This window comes from Mastigoproctus giganteus, chromosome 2 (genome assembly GCF_048544385.1).
Source record: "Mastigoproctus giganteus isolate SK-2022 chromosome 2, ASM4854438v1, whole genome shotgun sequence".
Taxonomy (NCBI): domain Eukaryota; kingdom Metazoa; phylum Arthropoda; class Arachnida; order Uropygi; family Thelyphonidae; genus Mastigoproctus; species Mastigoproctus giganteus.
The window spans coordinates 168,381,299-168,407,582 of NC_143576.1; the positions used below are offsets into that span (position 1 = coordinate 168,381,299).

Genomic DNA, 26,284 nt, shown 5'->3' on the forward strand with positions numbered 1-26,284 from the left:
TGGTCTGAGGGCACCCCCATCCAGTACGGCTCTTGCAGTGTTACTATATCAATTTGATTTTCCTCAGCAGATCGACGTATTTCATCTGCCACTAGCCTTGAACGTTGTGCATTAATTTGCATAATACTTATGCTAGTTCTAACAGAACTTCCCCGAGGTAATGTTCCTTTAACACTTCCCGAATAACTTGAAGCAGTGCTACTTCCTAATCATGTAATGATGTGTTATTCATTTGCTGTTCTTGCTTTAACTAACTAATACTCAGGACACCTAACATCACGGACTGAATGATGGAAATCCCGTCTCCTCCTCTTACAGTTAACGCATCACGCCTGGTCTTTATTTGGACACTCTGCAAATACATGTCCACTCCCAGCACAATGTCCACAAGATGAGGAGTTATGAGAACAATACTTAATTGTATGCCCATAACCAAGATATGTTTTGCCACAATTGTAAACGGACGGTGTTTGTGCGCATTAAATAACAAATATATTTTTTCCAATTTAGCAATATATTTATATATCTTAAGAGAAAAGTTGATCATCCAATAGACCGTAGTTGCATTCCTTGACCTCGTCATAAATCTAAATGTTTCTCTTTTAACTTCCTCAAATGTTAACCCGTACTCAAAGATTTTTACAATAAAGATCTTCAACAATTTCGTCCTGATTCATATCCCTAGGAATATCATAAATTTATAATAGCAGGATTATTTCTCTTAGGGGCCCCTGTAATTATTTCGAGAGAGAGAGAGAGAGAGAGAGAGATCGTTTTGGCTTCTCTTAGTATTTCTTATATAAAATGTAACAAAGTGCTTTATCGAAATTTTCGCAGTCTACCCAGATTTTTACGGCCGACTGGTGACTCACGACTCAGTTTGAGAAGCGCTGCCCTAAACTAATAACAACTCTTATCAAGAAGGTGCCCTAGAATGTTACAGCTGCTTTGAAGGAGAAAGATTGATATAAATTGCCTGTCATTATTCTGCTTAACCTACGTTTAGGAAGTTACCAGGTTTCCTGTCAGAATGAATCGCAAAATTTTTATGAACATGACTAATCCAAACAACGTGTTGCTTTAGATCACTGCTCCTTAACCTATGGTTCAAGGACCACAGGTTAAGAAACACTCATTGTCAGGACCGAGGGCACTGAACGCTATTCTGGTTCGTCATACGCATCTGTAATGTTATGTATATGCGTGATTAAAAATAAGATGTTTTATTAACGACTGTTCCGTTTTTAAACTTTTCCATTTCGATCCTTGCTTTTATTGGTGATCCGCTTAAAATTTATCCAGTTTTAAAAGAATTCTGTAGCGTTGGAAAGGTTAAGAATCATTGCTACAAAAGATCCAGATCTCATTGCCAAAATCTGATTTATTCAAAGATAAGACCATGTTTATTATCATTAGACAGCTACTAGAATGCGATCTCACTTACAGAAAATCCCAGGTGGGCAGACAGACACAAAAAAAAAAAAAAAAACTAATAAAAGTTACTTGGGCATTGGGATGGGATGTTGTGGAATAATACCGTAAACTAGGAAGTGGTAGTTGCAACTTAAAAAATGTTACGACCATTTATGACCTTAAGTATTTTATGTCGTTCCTGTACTAAAACAAAAAAAAAAAAAAAACCTCATGAAATAATGAAGTTTTAAAAACAAGATATCCATCCAGTGAGGATTTAGTAAGCTGACGAGGACAAAGTGTTTATTTTATTTCCCAAAATATATATAAAAAAAACTGTATTATCAGTATACTTTTTTTTATCATCAGTACGTGGTACGATGGTTTACTGGGACGAAATATATATATATAAGCAACCAGTTTCACATGGTACCAAGTTACTCTTAATCCATCATGCCCGACAGTTCAGGTGACGCAAGGCACTTGTTGCTCTCCCATTACAAATCGGTCAGCACCTACACCATCCAAAAGCAGAGGCCAGTGACTTTAAAATACCAGTCCTAAAAGCTTGTCTATTTTAGTTTGGTTGCTCGCCTTGAACGTCATTTTTCCAACTTAGCAGAACTAATGTTAAAAAAAAAAAAAAAAAAAACCCTCTGTTTATAATGCTGAGGGATTTGGGTTGGCGTTGGGCTGGCGAAACATAATAATTCAATATGTTCATGGTTATTTTCTCTTCCTTGATGCATGCTACCCAAGAAATTTAAGTTTTTGGGAATTTATATTTGAGAGAATGGTTTACACATATTCAGCGGAAGGAAACTAATGAGAATGACTTTTTAATTTATTTTTTATTTTGAACAAGTTGCCCTCTCAGGTAATTGAGGCTGACAGTTTGAATAACTTCAAAGGTCAACTGGATACTTACCTGTGTGAGGAGGGAATCTGCTTGTTTTTTTTTTTTTTTTTCTTTTGCCAGTGCAGCAAAAGCCTGTGGCTTCTCCTTACTATTATTATTATTATTTATGAAAAACTTGGCGGTCCCAGCCAGCTTTCCTTGCAACATCGCTACCTATATAAAATAGCGTACAAATAATTTATGTAATACATATAATACAATAATATACTAGTAATATAATTGCATTATATTCGTATACTCGTAATACATACTGCCACTAGTTGGTTAAAATACCTGGCACGTGGAGCCGGTTCTGCTATCTTCTTACTGATAATACCCAAAAAGAAATAGAGAAGTATTTATGTTCTGATATGTGCATTCCTGATAAGTCAGCTAGTTGCATTTAAGCCGTTGCATCGCAAGGGAATGCTTTGAGATCAATAAGTTGGTATCATAGAGGAGGAGGAAAGAACAGTTCAGCTTGAACCACTCTATCACGAGTAGATCCTGTAGATCATGTGTAGTGACATGATGAAAAAAATGAGTAAACCAGTCCATATCACTAGGATGCTCACTCTGATGGTTGTAGCAAGACAACATAAAGAAAATGCGGTACTACCGGGAATCGTTGTTGCATCAGAAGAAAATGTAAGAAAATCGCCAGTTGCAGTTAAGGCATTTCACCACAATAACATACAAGCCAAAATGAGATAATAAACGAAAAACAAAGAGATGATTAATTTACATGTAATATGCAACCTGGCGGATGAATATCTTAGAAATGCTTCTCTATTCTGAAGAGGAAAGGGAAAATAAACGATCGCATTTTGTATATATTTTTAATTTGGGTAACTAAACTGTAACTCCACCCAAATTAAACGTGCAGTTACATCAGGCATTCATAAAAAATAAATGGCATAACACATTTTGACACTAGCACAATGATATTAACTGTTTAAATATTCTTTCTCCCCCCCCCACTCCATAACCATAATCTGGTTGCCTTCACTATCCTTATCAGTTAAACGCAAGATTATTTTTCTTCCGAGTACCTGCCGGTCCTTACCCTGTGGAGGCAAGAAGTTCGGCACTAAAGCAAAAGTAAACGGTTTTCCCTTTCAGGTAGTGGGTACGTTTAATAAGTGAGAGCAATCAACTGTGCTATTCAGACTACAAAAAGTGATTTGATAGACAGTGGATACCAGTGATTGCCTGTCGCCCCCACCCATTTTTTCCCATCCAAATTAAGGACAGCTAAACATACTTTTTCACGACGTGTTCATAACCACCTGGTCGAATCCAGAGGCTCTCATCAGTGAGCTGTGGCATGCAAACTGCGGTACGCTGACTATGATTTGCATTTTTTGAGTTCTGCATTTTGCAAAAAAATGCAGACCATAGTTGTGTGTTTTGTGGGGTCCGCAGACAAGTAGACTGCTCATTATGTGCGACACGAATGAGATACTTGCAAAAAAGATACAGGCTTATCTGTTACAAGATTCTGAGAGGTAATTTGTTACACCCACCCCACGGTATTTTCAGAAGCTGAGATATAGCGAGTAATTAATATTTATTGTTCGTAAAGGTACGATACAATATACCCATCACGGCATGCTGCCAGGGGTGTATATCGAGCGGACTGCGTACAGACAGACGGATATATTTTTAATTTAATTTTTTTTTATTTGTATATTTAGAATTTAAAGTGAAGGGGCAAATTTTTAAGTTGAATTAAAAGCCTTTTTTGTTTATCGATTATTGAGAACAATAAAGCAATATGATATTTTAAGGTGTGCCGGTACAGCTAGAAATATAAAAGGGATCACGGGACGAAAAATATTCGTTTTTGGTGAGTCCGACGTTCTTAGGTGTGTCCACACAAACGAAATTAAGTGGATGCGGTAGCGTTTATTTCCCCAAACAAACAATAAAACTGAAGAGGTGCGAAGAGTATAATTTTGCGGTGAATAAATGCATACGTATGTTTCATTGCGAAAAGTGCTTGTCTCTTTTAAATTAAACAGGTTATCTTAAATATACAGTAATTGAATCTCACCTTTTCGCTAGATCTTCTTACCAGTCTTTATTTGAAGATTTCCTGTGTGATGTGTTACAAAGGCTACATACGAGGTGTGGCAATAAAGTTCCCAGCCTGGTATTTTATTGTTGGATCATGTTCGATGAATTTGAAAATAAACGTAAGTGGTCTGTTGTAGTTCAAACTTCCAACAGATAGTGGTACTGAGATTGTCCAGTAGACCAACAGGTTTCAAGTAACAACCAGTTTAATTAATAGCATTAACGTTCCACGTCATGATTTTGTAATAGACGAATATCATATTTTGCTTTACACTGGGAAAATCTGCAACAGAAACGTATGAAATGTTAAAAAAAAAACTGTTTATGGTGATGAAACGCTAAGTCGTACCAGTGCGTCAATGGTATAAGCGATTCAAAGACGGACGTAAGGATGTTTACGATGACCGAGGAAGTGGGCATCCATCAACCTCTCGAAATGAGGACAGGGTTGCAGAAGCTCGGGAAATTGTGTAAAGATATTATGGTTTGACCCTCAGAATGATGGCTGACGAATTGGATACGATTCTTCTAATTATACATGAATGTTTAAGGAAAGGAAAGTCTGTGCAAAATTTGTGCCTCTCAATCTCATGGATGAGCAGAAACAACGAAGAGTGTCACCAAGATTTCATCCACAATCGTCAAGAGACTTCTGATTTCCATGATTATTGTTACTAGAGATGAGTGTTGGGTGTTTTAGTATGACCCGGAGACGAAGGGTCAGAGCGTGCAGTGGACTTCAAAACCATCACCAAGGCCCAAAAAGTTTCATATACTGAAGTCCAGTATCAAGGTGATGGTGATGGAGTCAGTGTTGCGTTCTACGTACAAGCGCTTCAAAAGGATATTGAAGCGTATTTCCCAGGTGAGGCCGCAATTTCGAGAGAAAGGCAGCTGGTTCTTGTTGCACGACAGTTCTCACTTGTTGTGAAGACATTTCTGACGAAATATTGCACTGTACAAACCAACCATCCACTATGTTCTTCTGATTTTGCACCAGCGGACTTCCTCTTTCCGAGGTGAAAACGCTCTCAAAGGAAAGATTCCAAGATGTTGAGGACATAAAGAAAAACGTAACCGCTGAACTGAATATCATCTCTTTGGACGCCTTAGCCGCTCTTTTCAGAAACTTGTAGAAAGTGCATTCAATCAATTGGTGGTTACTTTGAATAAAAATAAAACCATTTTTGAGCTCTTTCACTTTGTGTTCTTTTTATTGCACCAGTCCGGGAATTTTATTGCCACACCTCGTAATTAATTAGGCGGCGATTATAAATATAAAAAAAGAATGTAATATGAAAATGACTTACATGAGATTTCACAGATATCAGCTTTAACCTGTTTTCAAGGAGAAATGATCAAAAGAGCTTATTAATTTAATAAAGATTATTATGTACATCGTATCAGTATTCTTAGTCACCTCAAGAATTGTATTTGAAGTGAATCAAGTGGCAAACCCGAAATGTGAACTGATTTTGGGTGCAGTAAACTTCAGTATAAGTTCTGTTTGCTGCTGCTTCTGCTGCAAACATGAATTTATACTGCAGGTTCTGTAAAGCATGGGGAAGACTTTTGTTGATGTTTAAGAATTCTTTTTGCATGAAATTGTTGATAGGTGCGAAAGTTAACTTTGCCCTCATGGAAACATGGCATTACTACAGTAATGCATTCATTGTCATGAACGAGAATAGGCACTCTTATATTCTCGTTAGGTTCTTTTTTGGTCTAAATTTCTATTTAAAGTTTAAATCGCTGTCTCTTTTAAGTGGGGCGACCTTAAGCACGTTCTTGTAATGTAGTTATTTATATTTGTGACCGAGTATTTTGCCACAAACGCGCGTCGATTAAAAAAAAAAAGTGTTTATATATATATATATATATATATACACACACACACTGGTGTTCAAAGAAAGTGCATCACCTAGGAATTTCACATTTCTAACTCTTTTTCGCGATGGTATGTTACGTTAATGACTAGCATCACAAATAAAAATATAAACAAAAGATATTTATTAATAGTTAAGGCAAAGCTAAGTAATATTTGAAAGGTGCTCTCAAAATATTCCAAAATGAGCATTTGCAACCTTTATACAACAGTTTTGGTAAACACGACAATTATGGCTGAAATGTTATCAGAAGCCCTCAGTTTGCTTCAGTTTATCATTTTAAATGGAAATCAAAAGGAAAAGTTCACCAGGTGCACACTAATATAATATTTAGTTGAATCGCCTCTGGCCCTGATGACAGCAGCACACCGTCGAGGCATTAACAAGATCAATTTCTGAAGATAATCAACTGAGAGTTCGTGGTTCCAAACACTAATTATGGCTTCCTGAAGTTCACGAAGGGTCTTTGGTTTCTTTCTGGCAACTGCAGATTCCACACGATGCCAACAGTTCTCTATAGGATTCTGGTCTGGGCAGTTTCCTGGCCAGCTAAAAGCTGTAATGGACCGTTCTTCCAACTATTTTTTCACTTGTAACAAATGTAAACACATTACTCTAATGTAGAAATGAAGCTAAAGTAACTACAAAAGTGCCTACTTACACTTTTTGCCTGTGACAAACAGCAGAGTCGTCCTGAAAGATGCAGTTACTTGGCAGGTAGAAATGGTCTCTAATGGTTGGCAGCAATTTGCCTTCCAATATAGCCAGGTATCCATTCGCATTTACGGAACTTTTTATAAACTGCAGGTGACCTACTCCGCGATACGAAATGCACCCCCATATCATTTGGCTGGTAGGGAATTTCACTGTAGACACTATACAGTCTGGATGGTATTCTTCACCACGTCTACGACGAATCGTTTGTCTCCCATCACAGCCATGCAGGTTGAATTTCTTCTCAGCCGAGAAAATAACTTGACTTCCACTGCTCGGGGATCCATTTGACATGCTCCTTACACCAAATTAATCAGGCCTTTTTTTATTTTTTGTGTGAGGAGGGTCTTCTTCTTAGGACGACGGGCTAAGTCCATTTTTGAAGAGGCGTCTTCTGACTGTTAATGTTCCCATTGTCTTTTCAGCTCAGACGAAGAAGCTTTACGGTTTTTAAGGCATAAGCGCTTCAAAACGTGGTCCTGTTTTGGCGTAGACTCGTTTGTGTCCGGTTCCTTTTTTTTTTTTTTTTACTTATCAGCAGAACCAGTATTCTTGAGTTTGGAAAGAAATCTACTCACTGTCGACCGATTAAGACATTCGATAAGCAATATGACGGGAAGAACATCCTTCCTCACGCATAGCACTCTTTCTTCATGGCGTCCACTGCATGTAACTCGCCATCCTGACACAAGCAAGGAATGACTGCAACTCTTGCAGAACGTGCTTATATAGTGGAAAGTAACAGCTGATGCAATATTACGTCATCGCATACGCGTGTCAGTCTTATCTGATGCAATCTGTAAGAAATATTTACATATACTTACGTTATTCGGACGACAATTACAAATTTAAGGGGTGATGTACTTTCTTTTAACACCAGTGTATATAAAAGAAACGCAAACAGGTAGTGCTGCCCATCAGTGACAAAACTGATGTAATTGAAAAATTAAAGAAACATTAATGGCACCGTTGTAGTAACCGAATATAGAGTACGAAAACTGGCTATCTTTATATCGGACAGGTCAGTCCCCATTGGATCGAATAATCGACGCCCCTTTAGTTCTAATTAGGGGAGACTGTAATAAAGAGAATTGATTGATTATAACTTGGAATGATATCCCTTACTAATATGACGTAGGCAGTAGTTTTTCAAGCTAGTTTTACTCTGTTTTTCATCAACTAGACACAAAAATGGATTAAAAAAAAAAAAGATTGGAATATCATATCCATAACTGTTACATCTCTTTCTCACGATGGAAGGAAATTGTAAGGCCCTTTGATATACTTTTATATAAAATTATTAGCTCCATTATTAATTCCTATGACCTACTTCGAGTTACATTTGAAGGAATCTGCAATTGAGTGAGAAACCTGAGATTACCTTCTGGCTAGATTCATCAGACCAGTTGTGGGCCCTTTCATGTCGGTTACTGTAGACTTTTTTGCAAGTCTCTCCATGTAGTTGGCCTGCATCCCCCCCCACACATTTATGACTCAAATGAAATCTCCACTCTTCACAATAAGTTTCGACCCGCTACTTGGACGAATGGCCAGCCATCGATCCAAATTTACTGATCCTTCACTGGTTTTCGGTAATGGATTGCTAAGTATGGAAGTTCAAACCAGACAAAATAAATATTAGGTCGGTGTTGCCCACTGTATCATATTTTGCTATTTGAATAGTAAATAAGTGTTATGTCTACTGCGGTGAGTCCGCACTCTCTCACAACGGTTGATTTGTTTCTTTTTCTCTACCTTCAACTCAAGACATTTCAAAATACGACTCACCCTGCGAGTGCATCCATTGCGAATGCAAACAGGCTGGCTTTCTAAATTTGTGGCTATTGTCCTAAAAATAACCCAGCAAGCAGTTTCTTTCGAGCACGCCTCGAAATATCTGATTTCCCCCCTTCCGATTAAATAATGATTTCATAGGGACTGTGTTTGTGTTCTACCCTTTTGAATGAGGGACGTGCGACACAACAGCTAATATTGAGTACCTCCAGTAATTACTCAGCCTTTTAAAGGAATAGTTTTAACTGAAAACTTTTCCTGAATAGTTTCTTATTTCTAAATGAGCAGTGGCAGGCTCGATAATTTGTTATTGCTTGTTGAGCTGCAGAACTCCTTGTCGCTATTGAGGGAACACTTTTTCCACCTCCTAATTTAACTTTGCCAGTTTATATGTACTGTACATATATAATAATCATTTTTTTAAAGTAGACATGGTTGTGTGGTTAAACACCGCTTATAGACAGCGAGAAACTGTTTTTATCACCAGTGTGTGAACAACTCAAACATACGCGTCCCATTTAATATTCGGGGAACAATTTTCGTTGTCTGAAGAATGGAGCATGTTTCATCTTTTAAGATGTTACAAAAAAGAAAAAAAAAATAATAAATAAATCCCACACGTATTCTCATATAAAGTAACGTGTTGCATTCAGGCAACTAAAGTTGCTAGTGCGTGCTTAACCTTGCTCATAGACGTGATTTCAAAAGTTCACCAGTGGCACAGAATATACTGTAAGCCCTCAACCCCAGAGTAATTACACCATTCCCGAAAGGTTGCCTACCCTTGCACTATACTCTCATGACATATCTCTCAGTAGTAGTAAATGTTCATAGAAATGTCTCATATTAATGCATTCTGTGTGTGTGAGAGAGACTGCAGTTATCTCAGTAAAGCGATCCAGTAAACCTGATAAGACCGCTTGTTTTCCTATCGTAGTTTGCACAGGCCAACTTCATTTCTCACTGTTCAAAGGTTACCGTGTACATAGTTGGAAAATATCACACTCTCCTCAGTGTCGCTCTAAATGCTTGTAATCTGAAGGGTATGCATAAATCTGTGTTATGCTACTTAGCAACGCTTCGTTGGCTGAATAAGACCACAGCATTAAATCTGATTTAATGCTGCGATTTTATCAAACACTAGATTACTGCATCATAATCATATTCCAGCACACACTCGTTGGCATGCGCTTTCTTGTTAAAGGGCAATAACCGCATGTGCTTATATACAATTCTGTTTCAGTTAAGTGCCTCATCTACTTCGATTACTTCTCAGACTCGTATTATTTAAAAGCAGGAAAACTACGAAAAAATAAAGTAGGATATTTAATCTTTGTGATGGTTTTTACGTGCAAAAACTTCGTTTGCCATTTACGAGTATTTCTGCATCTCTTATGTCTTCTAACAAAATGATGCATTTGTATTACTTGTACGATTTATATATCTTCCTGAGGTTGCCAGATTTCATACGTTCGAGACTGTACAAAAGATCCACTTATGGCGACAGGAGTGCTGGGAGTTAATATTGTCTATTGATTTTTATTTTTGTACAATTCGCTAAAAATATCTCTTCCTCTGAAGTTTCTTTAGCCATTTGTAAGTACTGCTCGGACTCGTTTGAACTTCTACATCTTTTCTATCCAATAACTTCAACGACTGTTTTATCTCCATCTACTTGGATGAAATACATTTATGGGATTATTCTTTCAGATGCTAAGATTATAACTTTATAGAATCCTTAATATAACTATAGTTTTATAGTTTCGAAACTTAGCTGCTCAGTTTTAATTATGACTGTATAATAATTTGGGATGGCTCAACAAATCTTTCTATATGAAACAAATATAAAAGTTCATGAAAATCCGTCCACTGGGAGTCCCTTTGTTACCTGCGGGCTAACGAACATGGTGAAGACAGGCACTTATGCATATATGCTAACTCGCCTAAAAATGATTAACTGAAAAATGCTAGGTTGGACTACTGAGCAGTGGGAATCTATTATCTTTGAGTCCAAATTTAACTTACATGAATCGGGGAGGGGGCAACTATGTTCGTTATTGATCCAGTGAAGTTTAACAGTGCCTCCGTAGTTGAGTGGTCAAACGCGAGGGTACAAAAGTACACGCGCTTTGAGTGACCGTGGTTCAAGCGCGTGACTACTAACGTTAGAATGCTCTTGTATTCTCTCTACTTTGTGATATCCTCTGACTTATGTAGTCGTTCCGGAATATAAACAGAAAATGTATTATATATTTGTTTATCACCTTGACTGCATTTGAAGAAACAGTGAAATTCCATTGAGACAGTTTGTTTCAATGGAACTTCAGAGGTCACTTTCCAGACACTAATTTCTAGCACGACTGCAAATTACCCTTTTTCATATCGCAGGCAATGTAAGTACAGTATTATGCAATCATTTCATGCAAGTTTATGGTATGTTAATAATTAATATTACCAAATACTTTATTGTTTTATCTTTAGGCGAAGAATTTCTTGTGAGACTCCCATATCCGATACTTATCATGTCGGGAAATATCTAGACTTAAACCCCCATTGGAAACTTGTGGCACATTATGGAAATTGAAAATTGCTGTAAACCTGTCACGCAAATTCAAATTTTAGCTTCTTTGGACTTTATCGTTCATATTTTTCTTTTGCCATTTGTGACGCTCATCTTGCAGTCATCTTAACGACTATATAAATGAAAGACACATCAGGAAAACCTAAGAAGTACACAATCCTAAGAAGGTTCATTTTACCGGCACATGAAAAATTGCTCCTGAGCATATTTTATGGCATCTATCACAATCTATTAAGTATAATTCATATCCCATAGTATTTCAGACTTAGATCTGATCACCAGTCTCCGTCATTTGAATTCCTCACTGAAGGATTGTTCCCGGATTCATACCATATCCTAAACAGTTCTCAAAAAAAAATTATAACAAGAGAGATATCATAATCCATCATTTAAAGATGTGTGTTATTGGGAGTACACGCTTTTTACCAAGTAGAAGAAGCGACACCAGTATTCACCGAAAGGAGTTTCTCAATTTGCACTTGCTGGTAGTACTTCCAAAATTGTTCTTATCTCCTCGATGACTAGATCTTCGTTTTTTCCAGAGACTTGAATTTGACTTTCGTTAGGAAGTAAAAAAACCCTGTTTTCTCAAATGAACAGCAGATGACGTAATCTAAGAAAGAAAGCTCAGTTTGTCAGACTGAAAAGACAAGTTCACGCTCGTATTACTGTCAATTGCCTTTCAAAAAGCCAATCGGATCTATTCCAAACAATCTAATAATACTATTCTTGACAAACATACTTTCTCTGATCTGGATGAAAATACATTCGGCGAGCTCGCTTGTAATGATATTCAGCGTCCTCTACTGTATAATTTGGCGCATAATGGTCTATAGCTGCCGTTGCGCCGTAAAACCAACAACAACTACCGTATACATGTACTGTATTTAACCTTCGAATAGACCTGCCCTGCAGTTATATTTTCGAGAGATCATCTCATCACAGTAATGAACAAGCTCTCTGATAAAGCGACAGTCGGCTCTGACGGATTCCTTATATTCGTAATCAAGTTATGTAGCACTTATATAATTGATACCCTCTCAGAGGCGCACTGGGTCAAGAATTCTTACCGGGGAATATCGTTTTGCGGCCTCATACTAGTGTTTATGGCCAAAATCACACCAGCCTCTGGTCCACCGGGTAAGTGTCTCCGGTAAATCTTATGGCCAGTCCGCCTTTATACCCTCTTATACGTTTTTCAGAAAAATCCTCATTTTTTTTCCAGAAATCTGGAACGACTACTTTATTAAGCTAATTCCAAAGTGTTGAAAAGATTTTCGGCTCTGCTCAGTTTTGATGCTCACTACTTTAAATATTTTAATCCACGCAACGATCCACGCAGCAATAATCGATCACTGTTTAGGTCACAGACTTTCCTGTTTTGTAGTGATTAGTGGAATCCACTCTTTGCTCTCTTATACTCTTGGAATTCTATTTCAAAATCATTGGCAACCTCTTGAAAGTATTGGCATCTATCCTTATCACAGATATTTAGTTGCGCTTCAGTATTCCCTCGCCGGTCGCACAGTTGATATTATCAGGGTCCTTCCCACATCGGATGGAAAAGGCCTGCATTCGAATCCCGTCAATGACAAAAGGAATATTTATGGGTCTTTTTCACAACATTGCTGAGTAGTCTATCTCAGGGCTAGCATAGTTCTTTTATTTTCTGAAACTCTGGTTTTTCTACCAACAAACAGGCAAATCGACTACAGAATACACGCAATGTACAGACATAATACGCATGGCGCAATATGGTCTAAGCTGCTGATGTGACTAAAACCTACAACAACCACAGTACTTCCACAGAAGCTCTACAATTTCGAGTAGCGTTCCACGAGAACACCTTTCGCAATTTTAAGGGGACGTCCTTTCCTCAACTCTATTTGCAGCTGCATTGGAACTATTTCAGTTCATCAACCAGGATTTTGTCCTATGCTTATGATTTGAAATTATTCATCACTTCAGGAGATCGACGTAAGTTAATCTTTGAAGAAGTAACACAGAAATTCACACTCCTTGAAGAATATTTATATTTTCCATTGGTTTAGAAACAAAGACAAATCAGTGCAAGTCAGTGTTTTTACAGTGAAGAAAAAAAAAATAACGTTCTTGTCTTTATCAGTGGGTCAGAAATTGATAAGGTTTCTCACCACAAGGCTAACAAGAGATTAAACCTCCCATCGTTTAGACGGGAGGACGTCATCTTGGTTTAGAACAGGGGCACCTGCGATGGTTGAACTGGACCACTAGGAAGTCCTTCACGATCTTCAAGACGGCAATGAACATGAACGCCACACCTTGGAAATTCTCCAGTTAACTTGTTTGCACATACTTTGGTGGATGCCCCTGAGAAGGACGGTCCCAGGTTTTTATAAAGGAAGGGGCTGAAGCAGCGCTCAGGGGATCATTAAACTTTAAGTATCATGTAGATGCAAATAATGAATAAATGCACATTATTTTGATCATAGGGGCTTTAGCCCCTACCTGGGGCTGCCCTTGGCCCCCGACGTTTGACAATGACTGCTGCATACAATGACAGTGTATGCTGCAAGTAGAGAAGAGATAAGACCACAATTCTAAATCGGCCACTTATAAAAGCGCACTTCAAAATCTAACATGTATCTCATACATGTTTCCCTCCAATTTCTGCAATGAAATGTTGTGTTGAACTGTTCCCACCCCACTAGGATTTTGTCATTGCCATTTCCTGTGATGATATTTGGAGTTGACCACAGATTAGACTTTTCCTGCTAATTAAAACAAGTTTTCTGTTTATACTTCGGGACGACCACATGGTCAGAGGAGTTCACAAGGTAGAGAGAATACAAGAAACAGCACCATATTCAGCAGTCACTGGCTTGAACCCGGGCCACTCAAGGCACGTGTACTTATGCACCCACGCGCTTGACCACTCGGCTACGGCGGCCTATACTTTTTGTTTAGTTTTGTATATTAGTTGTCTTAATTTATTCTTATTTTTTTATATTTATTTACTGCCAAAAAACTTTATACCAAATATGTTTCATCATTATTATATACCGAATATTTACCCTTTTGGATTTCATAACCTCATTATTGTTAAACCCATAGCACCTTGCTGTCTATAGGTAAGACGATAATCTCAAAATTGAATAAGTAAATAAATTAATTTATTGAGAACCGATCGGAAATAAAGGGATCCTTTGGTATTAAAAGGTTCCAAATCTCAGTACAGATTTCTTTCTGTTAAAAGACAGAAAGCGACCGCTGGTCTTCGGTGTAAGGTGACCCACGCGATTAAGTACTATTGCGTATTATTGGTGTTATTTTTGAAATCAGATAAGAATAAGTAGTAAAGATCGTTCTCAAAATTGAACCTCTTTAGTGAAAAATTAAGACATTTGTGTCTTGCCAAAAGTTAATGATGCATTTTAATCCCTCTCCACGAACGGTCTTTATGGATGAATGACGATGATGCTAACAATAAAACACTGGAATAATTAGCTACCTTATCTTGTACAATTTATACCAACTGGTATTACTACTGACATCAGACTTTTTTTTTTTAATATCGGATTGCAGTATTTATGACACTGTTCTCATTAGCCTTCGAACATTGCAACGAAGTTGAAAGACATTCTACAATAAAAGACGCTTTTCGTCTACCTGAACCGAGTAAACTCTGTCATGCAATTACCGCTCGTTTCTGCTGTACTGCCACCACAGACAGCCTTTGTCTCGACCGGCGTATCAACAAATAATGGTGGGCTACGTTTAGCACGGAATTTTTGGCACACGCCGGTGGATTTGTTGATCTCGTTGCAAAGAAAGAAACGAGAGAAAAAAGCTTGGTACTATTTACTCCAAAGGTGAAGGCCAATTGTAAGCTGCTTGATTAAATTAAGCACAATTGGCACTTCTCTGTATTAGTTGCCCTTACCTTCGGCAGTGCAGTTTACCGTCGAGATTAGAATGTGTAATGTTCGAAAGATATGTTTCTATAAACTCTATCGCTTACCCCATTTCCAGGCAGTTTCTCAGCTTGGTAGTTTAAATTTAAACTCGCATGGATTTACAGGTTAGAACTTTTAGTATATTGTTTTATAAAGCGTTTAGAATATTGCTTACTGCGCACTAATGTGGTCAATCTCAGTCTTTCTTAAGACATTGTGTGACTTCCTAAGGGATTATTAACAGGATTAACGTAGTTGATGGAGCTAAACGGTAAGATAAAATTTCATCTGGTATTTGTACTAATAAATCATACGCGGATGTAATTAGCTAGAAAATAATTCTGACACCAATAAATATATTTCCGAGACCGAAACTTAAAATACCTTTGTGCTGGCTTATATTACGGTTATCCGTTAGGAGAGAAGCATTTCTTGGCTGCACTGCCTGTTTCAGATTCTCGCAACATCCGTTACTGCAAAATCGAGAAGATTTCTCCTTAATGTAAGTAATATTGTAAGCATCCTATGAGTTTCTAGCAAAGTTAAAAAGACTAGCCGAGTCTATGGGTAAAATTCATATGAAATAAGCAGCCTTCTTTTAAATGTGCCGAAAGAGAGAGCTCTATTTGGCAGCTATATAATTTGCTGTTTAAAAAAAGGTTCGTGTACGCAGTGAGACTTAGTGCTACAACGCTTTAGTTTGTATGTGTGTGTGTGTGTGTGTGAGAAAGTGGATTTGAGAGGTAGCTCTATGTTTAAAGATTGTATTTAATAAAACTGTCGTGACCATGAAGGAATTGTTGCATAAGCGCGTTAACTTTCGGTCTCAAGAAAGATTGAGTTCGACCATGAAATACTAAGTTATTTTTTGTTTTCAGTTTCAGGGTTATGTTTCAGTATATACATTGTATTGCGTAAAAAAAAAAAAAAAAAAAAGTTGTTAAAACGTAGATCAACTGTCTGTAGCAAGAAATTTAAAGAAATTAATTTAGGAAAAAAATATCTGCCCATTCAGGAACTCTAGGAACTGTTATTTTTATTCTGATTAATGTTCCCAGCTTAGTTTAATATACCCACTCATTGTCTCTTCACTGCTTCTACTCCTGTTAGATCGAGACAGGAGGCGGGAGATTACGACCAGTTGTGATAAGGCCCTCGGAAATGCCAAAACATTAACTTTTCTTTTCTTTCAGAGTTATCTTCCTACTACCTTTTTGCGAAAACATTGAGAGGATCCATTTAAGGGGATGAAAATATCTTAAACAGACACTCTTCAAAATTAAAATTTTTTTTTGCGAGGCTCTCCGGCTATGGGGGTCTTCAAATTTTTCCGTCTAGCTCTCATCGTAAGAATAATTGCCCATCTCTGATCTAGAACCAATTATATCTTTAATTTTGATTCCATTAGATATGGTTATGGAGCCCATGGACGACCAGAGCTGACGCAGATCTCGGTGCAAAGTGCATGACGGGCCCTCTCCCCTTGTGTTTGTATATTTTTGTGTGCCTACATGCAGATGTGAGAGTTAAAAAGAAAAGTTAATTATAACGTGTAATAAATCAGTAAGATATAAATTAATAATATAAAAACATTTTTATTAAGTTTGTAGATTTTTTGCCGATTATTAAAAATGAATTTACTTAAATGTAATATAAGTCTCGACCGGATCCCTTGAAGAATTGCGGACACTTGTACTGTAAACCCGTAATTTCTCCTCCTTCCTCGTCGGACCTGATGGAGGCAAAAGAACAGTACTTTACTTCCCCCATACAGTAGAAGCCCTCTTAACTGACGCTTTTCTCTTTAAAAAAACTTTGGTGCTCACGGCATACTGCAGCCTTTCTAGATAACGCTCCTTCACATCCCAGTTGTGAGGAAATCAGAGACTAAAGACATTGTTTTTATCACCAAACGTAATATCCATGATCCGGCCTATAGATCAAGATAAGGAGTTCTAGATTGTGTAAAGAGACGACATAAGCGAACGTTTGAGTTCAATCTTAGAAAAAAAAAAAAAAAAGACCGCACGAATATAGAATCGTTTAGTCATCAACATTATGTTGAACAATCTGATTCAACAGTTAATGATTTGATGTTTATATATATATAAAAAGTGGGGACTATGCTGCAAAATGTCACATTTCATTATTTAAACTGATGAAAATTACTGAATTTTATGTAAATGAATGTGCATGTTTTAAGTGAACATAAAATTAAGGTACGTACGTATACTTTTTTATGATTTTCCGCTTTAATTAACCGACTTTTCGATTAGCTGACCAACTACCAATCACATCGGATGAGAGATGTATATTGTATTGATACTGTATATTGTACTAAATATATACACAATTCCGTAAACGAACTAATTATTCTGCCTGCCTATTTATTAGGTTTACGATCCTCAGACAAATCTAATAATTTGTCTGGCGATTGTAATGTTCTCCTAGGCCTTACACTGACTGCAGAAACTCTTACACTGTCTTATTTTGTATGTATGCCCGAGGTGAATCAGAAAGTTCGGATATTTTTGTACAGTGTATCTTGAAATTGCGGCACCTTAGCCAGTCCCAACATGTTTGATGACTGATTTAGACATAACGCATGAATTAGCGGACAGCTTTCGGAGAAGATGCTGTGTGTTTCGAAGATTTGATTGGTTCTCAATGTTTAAAGAACCACTCCTTAATTTCAAAACCAGTGATGCAATCGCTCGTGTTCGAGATATAATCAGTTGTGATTTACGTGTAACCATCCACGAAGTTTCTAGTGAAATTTGCATTTCTTATGGGACATATTAATTAATTTTAATAGAGTTTTGGAATGCGATTCATTTCAGCCAAGTTTGTACTTCACCGATGATCAGAGTGTGGCGAGTTCTTATCCGTCAGGCTCTTTATCAACATACTCAATCCACATTTTGTTCCTTCCATTACTGATGGCAAATCGAGTGTGCATGGATATGATTAAACAAAGGGCCAGTCCTCTCAATGGAAGATTAGGTCTTGTTCAAAGCCTAAAACAAAGCAAGGCAATCTCGATCAAACGTGAAGGTCGTACTTATATTTTTTGACTCACAGGGCACTATTCATTATGAATTTTTTTCACGTAGTCAAGCAGTGAACCAGGAATATAACAGAACAGTTGTGGAAATTGCAAGATGCTATTCGAAGAAAATGGCCGGCTTCGGGGAATTGGCGTTTGCATCATGGGAACGCCGGTGCTTTCCATTAAAAGAATTTCTTGCGAAGCACTCCATCACTGTCTGGTCCCCCATTCGCCATACTCACCGGGATACAAAAAATCCTCAAACTTAAAACTCCCTTGAAAGGTCGCAAATTTGCAATGACTGAGGAAATTATTCTGAACGCGACATAGTAATTTTCAGTAATTCCAAAAGAAGCCTCTTAGGAATGCCTCCAGAATCGTTGTGTACGATGGAGGCTACTTACAAGGAGGTCCATCTGAATAACCGGTAAGCTTCCTTCATTTCCCAAATATTAGTTTAGCCCCCGAACGTTTTGATCACACGTAGTGTGTACACTCATGTTAATAGATAAGTCATTTAATGATTTACCCGTTTTTATTCCTTAAGATATCAATGTTAAAAAATTTTTAAAGTTCAAACAAGCATAGTTGAGAGTTATTTATACAGCGCATTAGCATTTAAAACCATATTGCGTTGTGCGTATTGTATCTGTACAAATGTGTTCATGAGCTTTTTCATGCCGGTCGAAATATCAGTGTTAATTCACTGTGGGAAAACCTTATTTCCTTGCCTGAGATCGGTTAAATATAGATGAAAAAGAACTTATAGAATTCCTTTTAGTTTTTGAAGGAAGGTCACAGGGAAGGATACCAGGAAGCTATTCACTACAATGAATAGCTTCCTTGTAGGGAATAGTCTGATTGGCATTTATTTGTAATGCGGTGCTACCACCCATTTCAGCTATTTTTGTGATTATTGCCATCTTCTTGTACTTGATAGGAATTCGATATCTTCAGCCAGCGGCAAGAGCACATCAAAAACGATTTGTCCATTTTTTAATGCAATAGAAGTGTTGCACTTATCCTATTGAAATACAAAATAGGGCATTTAGTGAAATGAACATTCGCTTTTTGTAAGAACTGTGAAAACATTACTTCCAGTGGAAATAAAGTTTGAGGTTACTAATTTATTCCATACAAATATCAGGTAATTGGCTAATTTTTTTATATTAACGAGTTTCGAACATGGCGAATTAAATTTTGGTCCTTGTCCTTTAAGCAGAACACAAAATTGCATGCAGTGGTCTTCTTTATTGCGTTACTATTGAATTTTTGGCGGACTCCACGGAAAGCCGGTTTTTCCTTTTCCTCTTCACAAGATTGGATTGAAAATACCTTGGAGATTGGCTTTATGTCTGGGAATGGCGGATTTGCCAGGGAAGCTCGCGAATTAACTTAAAGATGGAGAAGAGTATAATAACCACAGCTAAAAGAAGTAAGGAACATCTTACTGTATAGATACGTGGCAACTCTACTTATTGAACCAGCTATTAGGGTGACGGCCCCGCGTTAGAAATAGTGAATATATGTGACAAATCCTGGTAATGCAAACATGCCATCACTTCACAACCGTGATGGCATGTTTGCATTACCAGGGTACCTGCCCGCCCACCGATGAGTGAGCCAACAAGCCCCGCCGGTGCCGTCTGGGTAGTGGTGCCCACCGAGAATAAATAACAGTAGTCTCCTCTATTAGAGAAGCGTTGTTTATTCGAAGTAGTGCAATACCTGGTATTTCGTTGTGTAGGTAACCACAATATGAGATAAAATCAAACGATGCCTTAACACTACTTATGGATAAACTATGGTGTATTTACACCAATATTATATAATTAATTTCCACCCATAACATATTATGCCTTGTGCATTTAGTCTTATAAATAGTATTCCTCTATATAAGACAATGCCGTTTCACCAGCCTCGTGAATAGAAAATTCGGATTACAAATCAACGTAAAAATGTAAAGCAAACAAATCTGCATATATTTCTAAGGAAATATATGCAGTATTAAGAAAGTATATTTTATTTGCAAATTTTATAAGGAACATGAGCATGCTCGTCGTTAGGCTACTGGATATCGCCGATTTTGGCTGTGTCCATTGCCATTTACGCCCCCTCCCCTTCAAAGTATGGGCCCTAAGAACATGCCTGGTTTGCCTAAGCTTAAGATTGACCCTGTACACGGCATGATAAACTTCACGCTTGATAGTATTTTGTCGTTTCTTTCATCATTACCATTTCTTCATGTTTTGCAACAAAGTTCTTTTTTTGCTTTATGCTATTAATTCCCATAGTGGCAAACATAGTTTTTTAGTTTCCTAAGAACTGTTAGCTGGTTAGTAAAACCATCAATTTTTGTACCTGGGAGACATTCTGCTTCGATTCCATCTGTATTTATTATAAAAAATATTTCCAGTTTCTCTGAAAATTGAATATTCCACTAAGATTTCCTCCCTTGGTACCATAGTCAGATGGAGTAGATCATCGACTGCTGATTCGTCTATCGAGACCAACTTTTAGGATAGAATCACCTGAAATAATGCTGGACTTCAATATTAGCGGACCCAGTTAGTCAAGATTTATTATTTTCCAGGAAAAGATTGAGTCCTTTTCAGCAGTCAGGTCTCCAACAGTATGCCAAGTTTTAATTTAAGATCACTTCAAATATTCCTTACATCTAACTCACAGAAATACATCACCGTTAACTAGAGACAGCTCCGCTTACTTACTTCAGTCAATAAGCAGTGAAACCATGACTCACAGATGAAACGCAGGTGAAAATTCCTTCTTGAGTTACAGCATCTCCTAGTCCAAGAAATCTTGGTTTTAAGGACTAACCTTCTCTGGTATTGTTTATTTATAAAAATAGACACAAAATTTATAATGGCATGGGATTTAGCTTGAGCTTTTTTTAGAAATAATCCTCGTCAGTAAATAGCATTCATATTTAAATATGAAAAATGACTGATTCTAATCGCAATTCAGGAAAGGAAATTAATTAACGATCATTATAATACATTAAGTAGGCTTCTGTAACTGTTCTTTAGATATCATCGTTTCAGTCCAGGTTCTTCTCTCTCTCTCTCTCTGTAGTAATAGGGTTCAACAGAAGTCTCAAGCTTGTAAATTAGCCGTTTTTGGCATTATATTTAATGTATTCCAACACCTTTATTCTTAATTTAGTTGTGTTGTTGTTTTTTAGGAGCATTAGCAACTAAGGCCATATTGCTCCGTGATATGCGATGGTCATTCCCTGACCTTTCCGCATTCTCCGTATTTGGTGGTGATGGGCTCGAACCCCGGTCTAATCAAGAAGCGTGTGCTACGCACTGCTGCTCCTGCCCACCTGTCTACGGAGGCGCCCATTATGTTTAGGCAAGGCACGATTGGTTATGCTTTGCATCCATGAATGCTTGCCTTTACTTATAAATAAATTTATTCAGTTATTTTTAATTTTAATATACCCCCCCCCCCACACAGATGGTTCAAATTTTTTTTTCAAATTTATTTCTTATGAAATGCATAACATACAGAAATGAAACAAGTAATTTTTCAACATCTACACAAGTAACGTTTTTCGCAACCCTTCCTGCGAGTTATCAAAGCTACTGGCTTTAATAACTCGCAAAGATTTTGCAATGCGTTGATTTTTTTAATTTCGTGTTATTTACACCAATAATACGTTAAGTTTGCTTTTTTTTTTTTTAAATACAGTTCTGTAATTAAGGCTGGACGTTCCGAACCCAGGGGCTCACATCTCTTGAGTATGGGCTTGGCAAACACAGGGTCCTGAGCAGGATATCATCATTCTGTGTGGTACTACACTTAAGGTGGTAGAAAATGAAAAAGACCTGGGAGTAATTGTGCAGGCAGATATGAAGTTTTCTGAGTAATGCAGACAGGCTACCACGGCAGTTCATGGGGTTTTGTCAATGATATATAGGAATTTTGTTAGTAGGGAAAAGGAGGTGATTGTCCCACTGTATAAGGCAATGGTCAGGCCACGCCTTGAGTACTGCGTACAGGTCTGGAGGCCTCATTTTAGGAAGGATGTAGATTTGCTTGAGCGTGTACAGAGAAGGGCAACCAGATTGGTGAGGGGAATGAATTGATCCTCATACCAAGAGAGGCTTAAGTTCTGCAAATTGCAGTGGCTGGAAACTAGGCACCTGCGCGGTGATCTGATTGAGGTGTATAAGGCCTTGAATGGGTTGAGCACGCTGAATTCTGATGGGATCCTTACACTTGTTCAGATTACGAACCTAAGGGGGCATAAATTCAAATTAAGAAAGGACAGATGTAGAATAGATATGCGGAAATTTGCCTTTAGCCAGTGGGTGGTTAATTGCTGGAACAAACTTCCATCTGTCTTTGTGGAAGTTGATAGGTTGAATAAATTTAAGGAGGAACTGGACAGGCATTTGGAGAGAAAGGTGTGTTTTTTTTTTTTTTTGGCTGATGCTGCATAAGTTCATACACTTGATTTCTTGCATCACATGCCAATACTACTACTACTTGCTTTCTTGGTGATTCCCTTTCTCTCTCTCTCTCTCTCTCTCTCTCTCTCTCTCTCTCTCTCAGGTTAACGCGTAATTTTTTTTTGTCTGATGCAGCATAAGCCTCAAGCTTCCTTGCACCATATGGCTAATAATAATTAAATATAGCTGAACTGCGAATTAAAGTGAGTCTCTGATATAGAGCAAAAAGATTTATAATCGTACAGCTCGATGGGGAAGTTGTCAGAACGTTTGTTTTTCTTCGGGAAAAGTAGTGAGGCTTGTATAGCACAGTGTGGATGTCAAGTGAGGATCTGCAATCTAGTAAGGGTAATATGCTTGAATCAGTGAATTCTTCACGTGTGAGTAGATCGCTCGTACCGTTTTGGTTAGGAGTTATTTTCGTTGCAAGTTGCAAAGAAGTAGGAGGTTCATTACCATTCCCTGAGGTAGAGCAAAGCCAACATTTCCAATTCTGATATACAGAGATCGCGACGGTCTTGCAGAGATAATGCGTATTTTCTATAAAAATTTCTAAGACAAAGTACCCTTGATGAATGCCCCCAGTTCCAAATCGAAAGCGCCGCGGAACTCGTTCCGCTCTATAAATAAGAACGTAAGTACTCTATTAACGATTAAAAATGAAGAACAACGCCACAAGAATAAAAAGGTAGAAGTGACTTGAGAGAGTTGCCCGCCAGAGGAATGCAGGGGGGAAAAATATATCCTCCCTATAGGCCAGATCAGAGCAGGGTATTCCAACTATGCAAGCGGTGCGAGATCTCTTCACTCTATGCCGTCTGGTGGACACATTAAGAATTGTGTGTGTGTGTATGAAAGAGAGAGACACTCCAATTTGTATAGTGACCAAAATACCCCACTTCAGGGTCGCTGCAAGCGTAAATAACAGTTAACTATGAATCGAAAATTCTGTACAAAAAAATTGTAATGTTAGACGACCTCATTTTCCTGCCCCCCCCCTGTCTATTGCTGGTGGTGTATGTAAACATGCCATTCAATGTAGATGTATCGAGACGTGCTGTCTTGCTGCATCTACTTTAGTCCTCAAAAGAGATAAGAGCATAGGAAATCGAGATTGATATAGGCTGAAACCAAGACAAAAGCATAATTTATATATTTTTTGAAAGTACCGGTATATGTAACATAGAAATCGTAAAAATTGATGTGCGATTTACTTATCTGCCTAAATTTTGAGAGAAATAGAAAATTCTACATAAATTTTTGTTAAAGAGTGTAATTTTATTTTATTTTTATCGATCTTCGAGAAATTTTAAATAAAAATAAGTGCGAAATTATACTTTGATTCAGTCCCATTGTTGTTACGATTTGACAAGTGCTGATGGGAGTATCATTGTTTCGATTTTAACTGCAGTTTCGAAGGAGATCGACTACGACACCTTTTCCTGTACGTTCCCTGTGGTTGCGAGGCGTAATCACAATACACTCCTTTGAGGATATTGATGCTGCGTAAATCGACAGCCATATTCGGCTGTTGCAACTGTACCATTTCTTTAGCATGCGCCTTATAGAGTATTAGGTGAATATTGGCATACTTGGCTGCTCTGCCTTTTCTGTAATGGTTCCACACCTGAACAGTCTGTTATGACGTCCTTCTGTAAAGTGACTGATCGGTCATACGAACATAATTGTAACACCTCGACGCTGATTCTTTTAGCAAATACGCAGTTTAACCGAAGTATGTGCCAAAATTTTCATGCATTACAAGAATTGCATGAATGCATTGCAAAAATTAAATTATTTTCGATAAAAAGTGGCAAACGTTATGTGGGAACTTCTGATCAGTGATCGATATAATTAAGAATGAATTGCATAATCGATAATTGAAATAATCGATTATGCAATTCATTCGATAATGAAACTAAAAAAAATGGGATGTGGTTCACCAAGTGTTGTATGGCATTTCAGGACTTCGGCTTTAGTTTCGATAACATCAGTTCGAACTCCCCCCTCCAATGACTCTCAGTGTATTATATATATACACTGGTGTTCAAAGAAAGTGCGTCACCCCTTAAAATTGTAATTGTCGTCCGAATTACGTAAGTATATGGCAATATTTCTTCACTCTCTTCTTCATCAGATAAGATTGACACGCGTAGGCGATGACGTAATATTGCATCAGCTTTACTTTCACCCATATAAGCACGCTCTGCAAGAGTTGCAGTCATTCCTTGCTTGTGTCAGGATGGCGAGTTACGTGCAGTTGACGCCACGAAGAAAGAGTGCTATTGTTGCTTTACGTGAGGAAGGATGTTCTTCTCGTCATATTGCTTATAGAGTGTCTTGTAATCAGTAGACAGTGAATAGATTTCTTTCCAAACTCAAAAATACTGGTTCTGCTGATAGGGGGAAAAAAAAAAAAAGGAACCGGACGTAAACGAGTCTCTACGCCAAAACCGGACCGCGTTTTGAAGCACTTATGCCTTAAAAACCGTAAAGCCTCTTCGTCTGAGCTGAAAAGATAATGGGAAGAACATCCAAGAGTGGTAGAAAGTGCAGTAACAGTCAGAAAACGCCTCTTCAAAAATGGACTTGTAGCCTGTCATCCTAAGAAGCCCCACCTCACACAAAAAATGAAAAAGGCCCGATTAATTTGGTGTAAGGAGCATGTCAAATGGACTGACCCCCGAGCAGTGGAAGTCAGTTATTTTCTCGGCTGAAAAGAAATTCAACCTGCATGGCTCTGATGGGAGACAAACTGTATGGTGTCTACAATGAAATTTCCTACCAGCCAAATGATATGGGGGTGCATTTCGTATCGCGGAGTAGTTTACCTGCAGTTTAAGATTGTTCCTGCGGTTCCTTTAAAAGAGCTTGCCTTGATTAGTTGAGCATCACTTATGAAAGCTATTTCATAAGAAACAGTGCTGACTGTGCCTTTTTATGACAGTCTGACTCCTCATCCTGAGATTGTGAGTTATTCTTGATTAATAATGCAGACAGCAAATTGCCAAACTGACTTGAAAATGAGACCTATCGAGATTCTTAAATAGTGGAATCCTGACATATAAATACTCCCAAATGTTAGCTTAGGCAGTGATTCGGGATAGAATCGATAACAGCAGTGGTTCCCGACCGGTGTGCCGCGACCCTTTTCAAATATGCCGCGAGATTAGGAAAAATTCCATTGAGTTCAATGGCAAAAGGTTGGGAACCACTGGACTACAGGATTGATGTGTGACACGAAGTGCGCACATTGATACTTAGGGGAGGGTAGCTTGAGTTTTTCGTTCAGCAAACCGCTATAGAACGCGCAATATGGCGTAAGTTGCTGATGCGCCTAAAACCCTACCCAACAACTATTCAATATCAGTTTTGACTAAGGGTAAGAAATTTTGCCGAATGCATTCACAAGTTTTGTTATTATTACCAGAAAACTCAATCTACTATGCAGACAATT

At 37.8% G+C, this 26,284-nt stretch overlaps 1 protein-coding gene across 4 annotated transcripts in view; it reads left to right on the forward strand.

The window, feature by feature from the left end:
* The window catches only part of LOC150089733 (chloride channel protein 2-like), a 564,677-nt gene that overhangs the window by 83,833 nt on the left and 454,560 nt on the right, over nt 1–26,284 (forward strand). Inside the window, exon 1 of one of the 4 annotated variants that reach the window (XM_090368773.1) lies at nt 15,323–15,425. The exons of the other annotated variants lie outside the window; for them this stretch is intronic. Coding sequence (XP_090224899.1) covers nt 15,414–15,425 — 12 coding nt within the window. The 5' untranslated portion in view covers nt 15,323–15,413. Of the gene's footprint in view, nt 1–15,322; nt 15,426–26,284 lie in introns of those variants that run through there. 4 annotated transcript variants of the gene reach the window in all.